Source organism: Patiria miniata, unplaced genomic scaffold, assembly GCF_015706575.1.
Source record: "Patiria miniata isolate m_02_andy unplaced genomic scaffold, ASM1570657v1 HiC_scaffold_5, whole genome shotgun sequence".
NCBI lineage: Eukaryota > Metazoa > Echinodermata > Asteroidea > Valvatida > Asterinidae > Patiria > Patiria miniata.
In genome coordinates this window covers 19,482,934-19,496,394 of record NW_024037072.1, presented here as the reverse complement: position 1 = coordinate 19,496,394, position 13,461 = coordinate 19,482,934, and the positions used below count along the sequence as shown (strand labels likewise).

The 13,461-nt window shown below is 39.5% G+C and overlaps 2 protein-coding genes across 2 annotated transcripts; one reads left to right on the top strand and one right to left on the bottom strand.

Annotated features, from left to right (window-relative positions):
- Positions 1 to 1,503: 1,503 nt before the first annotated feature.
- Positions 1,504 to 4,045, top strand: LOC119740706. Its single transcript, XM_038216086.1, has 3 exons — positions 1,504 to 1,641; positions 2,505 to 2,767; positions 3,788 to 4,045. Exons 1-2 carry the CDS (start codon positions 1,572 to 1,574, stop codon positions 2,765 to 2,767), a joined length of 333 nt encoding a protein of 110 aa, XP_038072014.1. The 5' UTR covers positions 1,504 to 1,571; the 3' UTR covers positions 3,788 to 4,045.
- A 770-nt stretch (positions 4,046 to 4,815) lies between these two features.
- On the bottom strand, positions 4,816 to 12,845 carry LOC119740705 (fructose-1,6-bisphosphatase 1-like). Its single transcript, XM_038216085.1, has 6 exons — positions 12,497 to 12,845; positions 11,351 to 11,606; positions 10,286 to 10,426; positions 9,511 to 9,648; positions 8,164 to 8,283; positions 4,816 to 6,978 (listed from the first exon to the last, which is right to left on the bottom strand). Exons 1-6 carry the CDS (start codon positions 12,664 to 12,666, stop codon positions 6,790 to 6,792), a joined length of 1,014 nt encoding a protein of 337 aa, XP_038072013.1. The 5' UTR covers positions 12,667 to 12,845; the 3' UTR covers positions 4,816 to 6,789.
- Between the last annotated feature and the right edge of the window lie 616 nt (positions 12,846 to 13,461).

Here is a 13,461-nt window from a genome sequence, read left to right as displayed (position 1 = left end):
AAAAAAATGCCCCCTCTAAAACTGATCGAGAATATGTTGAGAAATACAAGCATTTTTTTGGGAAAAAAATGTTTTGCCCCCCTCTAGAAAAATCCTGGCGACGCCCATGTACACCCAAAAGAAATACTTGCACAAATGGTGAAGAATCCTTGAAAAAAAAAACATGGATCCAGACCCTGATCCGGATCACTTCCAATATCTAATCGAGTGAACTTGTATAGGGGCTATACCAAGGACCACCTCAAAGTTTTGTAATGCAAATCCGTCCATAACTGTTTGAGTTATCATGTTAACAGACAAACCAACCAACCAACCAACCAACCAACCAACCAACCAACCAACCAACCAACCAACCAACAAAATCCGGTGAAAACATTACCTCCTTGGCGGAGGTGATTTTTCTTATACCTTATATTCTACGGATGATATCACAATGAAGTACGACGAAATTAAAGAAAATTATAGGATGCGATTGTGTGGCATTATAGACGAATTTGAGGTTCATATATAGACGAGACGAAATCGAATACTCCCGAACAAAAAATTGCGGATGATTGTTTGAATTTGCTTGAACTAAATTTGAAATTGTCTAGAAAAAGGACCAAATTAAACACTGGAAGTGCACTAAATCGATGTTGCTGAACGAATTTGAAAATTAGAAACGGTTAATTCGAATAGTTTTAAAACAGCCCGGGAAATCTATAATCTCACGGCGAGGGGGGGGGGGGGTGGTTGTAACTTTAATAAAGAATTAAAGCCAAGAAACCTGCATGGACAAAGTTTAAGCCGGCAAATCAGAAAACCGGGATGATTCACCCTATAGTTCACCATCCAATGGCTTCCAATGAACCACTACATGCAAATCCTTTTGGATAAATCCGACAAGATTAGATAAGGTATGGCATATAAACTGTCCGCCGTGTAATCTGGGAAACTAGTTTCCCAGTATACAGATCGAGTGTGGTGCACCTGGTGTCATCACCCTAGATGTCCTTTTAATTTCCTCATAATGACGGATTTATTTGATTGTTTTTGTAAACACTTACTTCACTATAAGTGGGCATTTTATAAACTGCTCGCCATTAGAGTCAATAACAGCTAACGTGACTGTCATTTTTGGCATCAGGTGTCTCTGAACAAATTTTCTTCCGGCTTTTAACAGACAAGATAGACACATCATGACAGATGCCTCGTTCGTAAGATCTTCAAATATCAAGTCACAATGGTCAGCAAAATAAACACCGTTGCATTGTGTTACTAAACAATTTTTATTCAGCCATCTGGATCCGCTCGATTCGCTTCCGATGTGAACGGACGAGTAAAGTTTCAACTTAAAATGAATCTGATTGGTCCAACTCGCCCGCCATTCTTCGCGGGGGATAACGTGTACGTTTTCTATTGGATGACCAACTAAATTCGCGCTCGCCGGGGGTGGAGCAACACAAAATATGCGGGAACGAATATGGATAAAAACAGCGCAGTGAGAGCATACTTTTCAAAGCGCCACAAAATCAGAGAAATATTGCTGTTTCTGTGTTCTTGGACGGGATCCCGCCAGATACTTCCTCACCATGCTTCGTTTCGTCTGTCTTTTTCTGGCTGCGGGGATTCTTTCAGCCGAGGCGCTGCAACAAGCCGACAGTAAGTAGGCCTAACATTTTATTTTCCAGCCCGGTAATCCTCTTCATTTTGACCTAATATTTTCTGTCCAGCTCATCAACTGTATCGAATATTTTCTTGTAGTACATGTATCTCATATTCTAATCAAGCTATGGTTTGCTTTAGAATTAGGCCAACCAGAATTGTTTTATGTCGAGATGTTTTTTTTTAAACACATATCCTTCTTAATAGCGTAATTCCATCTGATGAATAGTTAATGCTGTACCCACTGCTATGTGCATCAGATTCTAAACAGCCAATCGAACCCGTTAGCTCGGTGGTCGAGTGGTAAGACATCTGCAGTAGAAAGCAAGAAGTTGTGGGTTAGGGTCCCACCCGAGTGAATTTTCCAACTTTCACTCGGGAGGTATTTTTATACGTCGGTGGAGGGCAAACACTAATTTGATGTCCTTCTTAAAGCAGTTGAAATATATCAATCATGTTTGGTTTAGCGGTTATATTTTGTTTTTAACTTCGCGACAGCTAATAAGTATTATTTTTTCCTATTCAGTGTAAGACATTTCACAATGTTTCGTCTATCAAATGTTGTTCTTCGATGCACAATGTCAAACCGATTTCTCCAAAACATATAGCCTATTCGGGAACTCCTTGAAGGCAAAGTAAACTAGGTGCACAAGAAATCGGGTTTGCGTTGCACTGCAGAAATAACAAATCAGGTGGGGACAACCCCGTTTGTAATCTAGTTAGTTTGGATTCGAACCTGCGACAATGAGTGATTGAAGTATAAGTCAACGTTATCAAAGGCGTAGGAATGTGTACTCCGAAAACGTAATTAAAGCTTAATGTCCATCTTTGTACAATGTGTTTCCTGTGTTTTATTCCAGCTATCCGTTTTGACGTGAAGGAGCTTGCCGAGCTGCCCTGCCCCAACACTCCCTGGGTTGACTCCGCCTACTTCCTTCTATCCGACACCGGCTACAACAACCCGACCTGCAACTACTACATGGAGATGGACCTCCGTAGCAAGGTGGAGGAGTACTGCAAGCGGAGTCCCGGGGCTTGCTCGTTCCGTCTGGCCAACGTGCTGGGCAAGGAACCCGACCCCAGGTGCGTCAGCTCCTTCGAGGTCGGCTACCTCTGTATCTAGGTGAGAATTTGGCCAGTTTATCATTTTGTGAAGCTTTGTGCACATTGCTCTGTCTACGCCTCATTAGCAAATTCGATTGATATTTTCCTCAACGAAAATATGTATTGTTTTTATGTTAAAGTCTGCAAAAGTATTTATTTTCGGCTTTCTTTTGCGCCGCTTGACTTACTGTCGCCGGCAGGGAGATGCGTGTCATTATTTTTTGCTGAGAATTTAAACAAAACGAGGCAATTCAAAGCTGCATACCTACTCAATTGTTTTCTCGATTTGGATGTTAAAAATGAGAAATCAGCTGCCGGGAGATTGTGTTCTCCAACTCTTGAATTATTTCTCGTTTTTATTTGTCGAACGTAGAACAATAAAGTTACAATTTACAAGTTTTCCCACGTTCAGTGCAGATCTATTTAAACTTTGATATTTTGGCCTGGAATGCACCCAATTGGGCTACAAAAACGCGTTTTAAACGAAATGACATTACTAAGAAAGAGCATTAAAAAAAAAGAATATAAACGTCCACCCAACCATTCTTTAAAAGCTAGGCGTTTTGTGTTATTCTTGCGAGAACCATGCAAGAATGAATTTCGGGGTCACAATTTTGTCTTCCGTACCTTATAATAACATCTGCCCTCCTTCGTTAAAATGTCAACTCCCTTTTTTTCATCTGTTCACAGTTTCCCCTTTTCGTGGTTTTCAGTCTTGTCAACTGTGAATTGCAAAAAGGGGATATTATACAGTGGATATGGGGTTGGGCAAAATATACCACAGTAACGTACTTTGCCTTTTAGATTTCGCAGTTATTGTGGTAGTTTGTCTAACCTACTTTTAAGTTGAAATTTGAAAATATTGTCGAGATGATGAATTCAGAATAATTTTTCTTATTTGGAAGGGGCGAGCTATGTGCGAGTCGTTCAATTATCAAGAAATCAAGAAACTCAAGATACAGAAATTGACAGTTTTATGAGAGCATGGGCCGATATCAAACTTTTACAAAATTAGGTCATATTCTTCTTTATCTTACAGGTGTACTGGCTATTGCAGATACTTCCCAATGGAGAACGTTCCGACAAATGGAGACAAGATAAATATACCGACAGCAAATATAATAACCTAGGGCCCATAAGACCCTGTTCAATATGCATGTGTATGCTTCGCACATTGAGTTTATTTTAACCAAAAACCCCTTAATCTAAGCCCACTGACTGCAGTGGTCCGGTGGTAAAGGGGGTTGTGGGGTTTTCCAACTAGCTGATATTTCGCCTTGCACACAGCTCCACAGAACAGATTAGAGCATGTGGGGGGGGGGGGGGGTCCAACTTAATATCTTCAGCATTTGCACTTTATAGCTTGGTACAGGTAGGCTACGAGATAGCTAACAGTTGGCAGTGATTATGATCAAATACAACCCCATTAGCTACAGGATTACTGATCATATAATTCGTCATACCATGGAGCTATCTTAACCCTAACTCCCTAGGGGGTGTGCAAAATCGTATTGAAATTGGAGGATTCAGGACTGTTAGGGATCTATAGGTTTATTTTAAGTTCTTCGGAAACAAAGTAAACTTGCAAGTGGTTCTTTCACACTCATAATTTATATAAAAATACTACACTGCAAGTTAAACTTGCGCGATCCCCCTGGCATGCTGGCAGTATTTATACAGTCAGTTAGTAGGCACACTTTGCAGTTGATCAAACCAAAATCAACAATGACCTCATTTGACCTCAAATGTCTCAAGCCATCTTAAGTCCCCCTACCCAAAGATTATTGTCACCAAGTTTGTTGAGAGTGAAGTCTGATTTTCATATGACAGCACTTTTCAGTTAACCTAACCAAAACAATGACTTGATTTGACCCCAGATGACCTTTGACCTCAAATGTCTCAAGTCATCTTAAGTTCCCCTACCGAAAGATTATTGTCACCAGGTTCGCTTGAGATTGAATTCGCATTTGCATTTGACAGCACTAAACAGATAACCCAACCAAAATGGAACACACAGACACACAGGCCTGGCAGGGGATAAAAAAGCAAGTACGAAGCCTTTACAAATAAAGGGTAACATTGTCTCTACTGTTTTTAATGATCAATCATAAATAAGAAACAAAAGTATACGACAAGCATAATGGTGATAAACTTTGCAAACCTGATATGATTTCAGTTGGAAAATGGAGGGTAACAAATAATATAAAAGCATGACATGTGAATCCAGTAAACTGGTACTCACCTGTGGCATTTTGAATGCATCTATTAAAACAAGTTGCAAGTAGAATGTACATGCATCACTAAAACATGATTAAGTTTATTACGCACACTTTACTCGTATGTCCAAAGCTTTAAACTGGCGCTTAACCTGCATTAACTTGAATACTATGTGCAATTTTAATCTTATAGGTATTTCAAGGTGAAAGTAATGCTTTGATACTTTGCAAATGCATGTAGCACGTCTTGTCCAATTGGAAATAAAGCAAACTTAATGTTAAAATTCTTTTGAGTTGAATTATTTTTGCACTGAGGAAAAAAAAGAACATTTATTTCAATATGGAGCTGCATCAGAAACCGTTTTGTTGGTTACAGAAAATTTTTTGTCAACCTAATTCAAAAAATTTGAAACAAGACAACTGGACATAAACTTACTGGATACAGTCACAAACCTATCTGGGTATTTTGCTTCCTCAACCATAAATGGCAGGAAGTCCAGTCCAGTACTTGTTTCAATTTTTTTCGAATTCATATTACAATGTACCTGGACGTCTCAAAATTTCCATGAATTTACTGTCAGCCTAAGATAATGGTCATACTTATTAAGGACTACACACATACTGACTATCGAATCTCCCCCCCCAAAAAAAAACCTCCCCTGTATCTTGTTTATGCAGCTAATTCATGGGCACAAATAGGCAAATACATACTGAATAATGCTCTACAAGCTTCACTTTGAGACTGAAGGCTAACCCTTGAGAGTGAGTTTTCTTTTGCAATTTAAACAAATGCAGCTTAGTGAGTTGTTCTAGAACAGGAAAAAATGGGTAATCATGTTTAAATTGTAAACGAAAAGATAGCAGTTATGTGTGAGAAATAATCACATGAATGCAGACAAAACAGATGAAAGAAAGAATGAAAAAAAAACACAACCATCGACTCACAACCCTCTCCCCTAAAAAAAATAATAATCAAAAAACAAACAAACCAAGCTCCTGACTTTGGTATAAGAGGAATAAAAACCCCTTTTCTTTTTCGGAAAAAGAAAATTAAAACTCTTCCGAGGGTAAAATTGCGGTCGGACATCAGGCATCTACCCTTTTGTCAAAACAAAATGGGACGTGCTCAGTCGAATTTTGTACTTTTAGTGCATTGTATATTAAGGATTATAATCAGCAAGTTAAAGCCAAAACAGACTAAGCACTTAATATGATTTGTCTGACCACTGTTTGTGTCTAAAGCCCGCAGCACACATTTCTGATTTCACCAGTTCACTGGATCATTGGGACAGATCGCAGAGGTATGAACTGAAAATCGGACCCATCTTACTATACACCGGGCGACTGGATGAAATAAAACATATTTGATTTGTTCACATCTGATTTCACCGGATCTGATGTCACCGAAAAAGGTGTGAGGGCAGCAGTCTGATTTCACCAGACGCAAACTTAATGTTAACCAATCAGATTCTGAAAGGAAGTCACATGATTCAAAATTGACGGCTGCCATTTTGTCATCATGTGACAGTCAGACTTGTCATCATGTGACCAGTTATATCGGGCCAGTGTGCGGGTAAACATTTTGGTCTCCGAAATGGTGGAAAAAACTGTAGCGGTGATTCAGTGAGTCGGTAAAATCGGAAAGGTGTGCAGTGGGCTTTATAGTCCATCTTCTGGCTACTTGAACACCGCCACAACGACAACACAACACAGATACTACCTGCTGGATGAACAAGCAAAACAAGAACACGACCACTACATTTTGTTATGACTCCAGTGCTTTGGTTACTGAAACAAACCCACCCGTCACAATAAGAAACGGGGCTTATTTCTTGTGCTTCTCAACAATGGCCAGGAAGTCTTTGACGTCCTCGCTGGAGCCCATGATGACCGGACAGCGCTGGTGGATACTGGTGGGCTGGATGTCCAGGATATTTTCTTCGCCGGTCGTGGCTAAGCCGCCAGCATGCTCCACAATGTAGGCCATGGGGTTGCTCTCATAGAACAGCCGCAACTGGAGAAAAAATAAACGGAAACATAAATTAATTGGGTAAAACTTTTCACAGAATCTGTTCTAGTTCTGGAAATAGATAAGAGTTTCACTGTAATTGGTTAAAGATGCATACCCCATGCTCTTAAAAAACCCTCATTTTTTTCTCATAACTAATGTTAAATTTGGTTGTTTTTTTTCAAATTTTTTCCAATATTGGGCATCTGCAACCCTCTCAAAAGGGCTTTCATTTAGTGCACAAATGAACCTGCCCAGCGGGAGCTCAATTATTGTCTGGCAGCAAAAAATACAAATTTAGGAAAAAGTAATTCAATTACTAAATGTCAGTACATTTTCTATTGTAATATGTCACATTCAAAAGTGAATAACTTATATATTGCTACACTGCTAAAAAAAGAAGAAGATTTTCCTACATTTCTTATTTGACGAAATTAGTTCTTGCTTTAAGAACTATTTTCTTGTCTCATTTCCAAGAAAAAGTTTCTAGGGAGTGATACAAGAAATGTTTTCTTGAAATATCCTTTTTTTCTCATTTCAAGAATACCATATCTAGCAGTGTAGGAAAATAGCAATTGAACGAAATCTATTTTTTTGAGTCGAAACTCAAAAAAAAGAGAAGAGAATGCATCTTTAATGCTACCCCCATTGACTTTTTTTTTTACTCCAAACCTTCCTGGAGCTTCTTATATCCTCCACAATACAGAAAACTATCCGTCCTGTTTGTCAAACAAGGGGTGTGTATTGACCAATAAGATCATGAGTTGTGCTCAGGTGACACGGTAGCTCGGTCAAACTTAGTCACAAGCACGAAATGTTCACGAACCAAAGGTGGGTGGGGCTCGAGCCTCAGGGCTCTCTACCTTCCTCAGTCCTACCAAAATTCTCCAAACCTGCAGGATTTAGTTTTGAATTAATATGTATTCTTGGCTTGTGCCTACCACTCTCAATTAATCTACATCGAGGATACAAGTTGATCAGTGACTAATAAACAAATTTGTGATAAAAATCCATATTATAGTGAGAGACCTGAAGTGATGCTTATGAGTAAGCACTTGCAAATGATGTAATACAAATGCCAGAGAATGTATGAAAATTGACAACTTACAACTGTTTCATGAATCAAAATAATCACAACTACAACTATTTCGTGAATCAAAACAATTTCAACTGCAACAAGATGTCACCTACCTTTCCCTTTGGACTTTTCTTGTGTGCTGGGTATAAGAAGATCCCCCCGTACACCAATGTACGATGCATGTCAGCGACCATGGAACCGATGTACCGGGAACCGTATGCCGCCCTCTCTTCCTGTAAACAAAGGAGTCAGATGACCAATTAGATCCTTTCGTTTTGTTTTGGTGTTTACACAAGCACTCTTATTGGTACACAGTTTCTGCCTAACAGTGCCAGCAACGCATATATATGTGTAAGTGCACTTTTCATCAAAGTTGAAGTCAAGTCCTTACAAGTTCAATTCAATTCAATTCAATTCAAGAAGACATTTATTCCACACTCCTTTAGAGAATACATCCATAAATAACAGAAAGACTGGTAAATAGCAAAATAACAAAATCAATAAATTTGTCTCAAAAATAATAAAAGTAAAATGCGCTTAGAAGAAATGATAAACTTATTTCAATATATGTACAAGAGAAAGTAAGGAGTATGGGGATGTTTAAGTAAGCCGAGGCTTGTACGAAACAGCCCTTACAGACAAACTAACAACAGAAAAACAACATGATAACGACACACGGGCGAGACAGACAAGACAAAAGACTTACACGACGATAGCTAACGGCAAAAAGAAAAAAACAAAAAACAAAGCAGTGTTTTGATTCAAAAACCGATAACGACTTCAAACGTGAATAAACATGGAGAAGTAAATTACAAGTCCTTCAGTCTCAAGTCAAGTCACAAGTTATTCAAATGAACTGTGACAAGTACATTTATTTGTCATCTCCGTTCCTGTTCGTCCTGTTCACTTGTGATGGACTTGTGATCTGACTTGTAATGAATTTTGATTTGGGTGAAATGTCGTATCAGATATAAAGGTTCATTGTGCCACTGCTACAACAAAAAAAGCTAGTTAAATCTCAAAACTTGACATGGGATAGTTCCAATAAACTCCAACTCAGACCTGGTCACACAGGCAGCTTTTTATGCTACAGTAAAAACTTTTGATCAGGATGGTTCAACATTAGAAAATACAGGGGTGTGAGTGGAGCTTTAAAAAAAAATAGATGAACCTGCGAACGCTAAGCCCATACGGCGAGTGGTCCGAAAAATTTTGAAATGTAGATGCTCTGTGGTGCATTTTACAGCCTCCTGGGTGTAAAATGCACCTATGTTTTACAATTTATCATGTTTTTAAATTAACTTTTTCAATCCCTTTTGCTATTTTTATAGAAAGAGGGGTTGTAAATGTACAACCCAAATGTGAGGGTGACTTGTAAATGCGGTCGGCGGATTAGTCTATAGTGTAATATGATAAAGGGTTCGGATCATAGGTCACATGCAACTAGTTTCTTGACTTACGGTCGTCTTCTTCTTGCTTTCCACATACTCCTTGATGGCATCGGCCCAGAGTTCAGTGTATCCCTCATTGATACTGTAGATTTTGCCTCGTGGCTTGATGCGGATGTTACGCTCTGTTAGGATAAACTCACCGATGGCCTAAGAAAGATGTACAACATGAGACAAAAAATGAACATCACTGAATCTTGGACCAGGACAACAGTCTTTGGTTTAACCACTTGATCTATGCTGATTGGGTGAAAGGGATATTTTTTTTATGTGGGGGAGAGAGGTTGCAGGGGAGAATGTCTCAAAGACATTGGGCTGATATACTGCATTTTTTTCTGCAAGTCCGTATATCAGCTTGCTATTTAGTTTCTCCCCATAAACAAGTGGTAAAACTGCCTTAAAAGGAAAACAAAAAATTAAAAAACCCAATCTGTCTATAGCTTGTAATGAAATGCTTCAAACTATTAAACAAAAGTGTGCCAAATGTGCTCCGCACTAAGGGGTTTTCATACAAGACTGCTGTCGTATTAGCCTTGAACATACACTGACCATTACCCTTCCAAATCCTTAGAAATCAACAGGATATTTTTGAGAATTGTGTAGGATCGGTGAAGGTTTGGCCAAGCCTTCTTTACAATGGAGCTTGATGATCTTGAAAAATGCATGCACAAAGATTGTGCATTGTTTACTGTTGTTTGGTTACAACACAGCAGTGGATTTTTCTAAGGAAAAAAGGGCTCCGTGATATTGGAAGATTTTGGAAATAAGAAAAAACCAAAGGACTCACAGGATCCAGCATGAAGCCATTGACGGTGCCTGCTGCGCTGAGTACCACCATTGTAGCGCTGCCGTACAGAGCATAGCCGGCTGCGACCATCTTACGACCGGGCTGCATGATCTGTTCTTTGGTCGGTGCATCGCTGGTTCCCTGTCATGATGAAGATGTTTGGGAAAAAACAGTTGGTGACCGAGGCATTCTTAGTGCATCACTTTTTTGATTCAGGCTTTCAAGTATATAATAAGATGGTAGGAGTCAGTGATATATGGTTAGGGGGGGGGGGGGGAGCAATGAAAATGTATTCTTAAATGGGTACAGGTAGATGGTAATAGGCTGTAGCCTCTCCTATGTAAATATATGGAGGAAATATAATCTACATCCACAAAGAAGGAGAAATTTAAGATGATATCAGGATTTTGATGGCAAGAAATTCTAGCAGAAAGGAATTAAATCCCAAGGGCTGATTTTTAGAGGGGGGGGGGGGGGTGGGTTTGGGAAGTCAGGAGGTCAATATCAGTTTTGATTCAAAATTCAACAAAAGTCCACCGAGTGTGGAAAGACCCATGCAGGTTGAACACGAGTCGGGAGGGCTTACAATTCACGCTAGTACTGGTCTGTTCATTGGTCAGCCGTAATTTTGGATTGTGTGCAAGGGTGAAGCCTCTCAAACCTGGTCGCGTCAATCGGGGATGAAATTTACCCACGTAATTAAGCCGTGATGGATATTCTTGCTAGTGTGAAAGGGGTTTACCGAAATACTGATTTTTGGCCTTGGTTCAACCAGCTTTGCAGTCACATCAATCCCAAGTCCTCACAATTTCATCACAAGTGTCAATCACAAGTCAAATATATGTCACCTAGTCACAAGTTAAGTAACAAGCTATTCAAATGAACCACAACAACTAGGCAGTCCTTTGTAATTGTTCATAACTCATTACTTGTGACCGGACTTGTGAACTGACTTGTGATTTACTTCTTTCCAAACTTGCTATGGACACAACTTCAAAACTACGAAATGTTGTATAAGTTGAAATCAAGGCCTTTAGGTGGAGAAGAAAGACAACTCATTCTTACGTTCCTCCAGATGCCAAAGATGGATCCAATGGAGACGAGACAATCGATATTGGAGGAGCCGTCCAGGGGATCAAAGGCGACGATGTACTTCCCTCTCTGCTCTGCCTCAACCTCAATCACCGTCTCATTCTCCTCCGAGATGAGCGCACAGGTGGTGAAGGACGACCGGAGGGAGTTGATGAAGAGATCGTTGGCCAAGACGTCTAGTTTCTTCTGCTCATCACCAGTCACATTGGTGCCGCCTGCTATACCATACCTGAATTGATAATTATCAATAATGTCATCATACATGTAGCCGCTCAATTGCTAAATATACATGTACCGTCAGTCGGAAAGTGTTATCATGATGTAGTGTAGGATGTTATTAAAGATATGGAGGGATACTTCTAGAATTTGAAGGCACCTCTGATTAGCCTTCTTGCAAAAAAGTTCTAGCATTGTGATTTTTCAAAGGGTCAGTACCCTATGGCTTTTGGAAATGCACTTTGATAGACGAAATACCTTTGTCTGGAATTTCAATTTCTGAAACACCAATCCACCCAAAACGCTAACGAGAGGTGCCTTCTAATTCTAGAAGTAAATGAGGGAGACCAGTATCTAGGCATCAGAATCATGTGACAAGACAAGAGAAACCTCTGACATGTCTGAAAGTAAAATAAATTTAGATATAAAACAAATCTTATATTTCCAGAAATACTTGATCTCCTTTATTATTTACACAGTCTAATGAAACCAAAAAGTCTCTTAATTCGAACCACGTACCATGATCACATCTAGTCCGAGTAACTTGGACCCAACTTATCGCCTTTTTTTAACATTTGGACATGGTCTGGATGATGTTGTCCAGGTCGCGGTATTAGCTTGAACCCCACTATCGCCAGACCATGTCCAAATGTTAAAAAAGGCGATAAGTTGGGTCCAAGTTACTCGGACTAGATCACATCAGGAACACCGAACACAAAAAAATCATATGATATTGTTGAATGATAAATCTGAAGAAAACAAAAACCATAAATAGATGTATCCCTCCAGTCTGTTTAAATTAGAGCACACGCAGCATCCAAGATTTTCAGGAAGGTTTTGTGTAAAATGGACAAGAAACATGGGTTAAAAATATTATGCATCACGATGACCAGTTCAACTTACAGTTTAGCAATTCCAGCTTGGCGTACAGCAGACGACACGGCCTTAATGGCGGTCAGTAAAGAGTTCAGTAGCTGGGTCAACTCGCCGGTTGCGCCTGGAATTTTCCGTTGTTCCTCGAGAACAAACCGCGTCAGGGTCATAAAATCGGTCTGTAGGGCTCCTTCCGACATTGCAAAGGAATTAGGTTGAATTCAGTGCTCTGAAAGTGGTAATTTGCGGTCGTAAAAGACGACGTAATTCTTAAACTTGCAACTGTCCTTCGTGCACGTATTACATGGGATTGATCGTTGTACGATTTTTGTTTACTGTGACATGTGTACGTGTGGGTCAATCATCAGCTGTAGCCAATGGCATGGCTCGTTTTGATCACATGACTGACACACCCCCACGATGATAAATCTAGTAACCAGTATTCACGTAACCTCCGTTAAGCGTGTTGATAAAATGGTTCCAGACTACATGCGTACGTGCATGCACGCGTGTCGATTTAATCATCTACAATACGTACTTTAAAACTGGATTACAGTGAAAACTGAAAAGAGGGGGAAAATGGCCAATTAATTAAGGTTAAAATAATGTGACACAAAGATGTGTATACAAGGTTTGCATTGAAATATAGGTTTTCCCGGACAATTTCGGAAAATGTGTACACGAATGTGTAAAAGAAGCATTTGTTTTCGTGCGAAATAGAATGAACGTTCCAAATCTCTGTTTCTATTTAACAAATGACAATTCTTTTTCCGTGAAAGTGCATTCAGTCGTAAAAAATCAGCGTACGATTTCCCGAATGTGCACTGCATTTAGTGTTATTGACATTTCATTTAAGCGCGAAATCGGAGGCACATCCGCAATCCTGTTTTCCTTTTAATTTATCATCAATCTTTTTCGCTAAATGTGCAGCTGATTTCCCTCGCAGTGTTCTTTAACGTATGCCTGTTCAAGCATTGGAATTCACTTATGTGTTA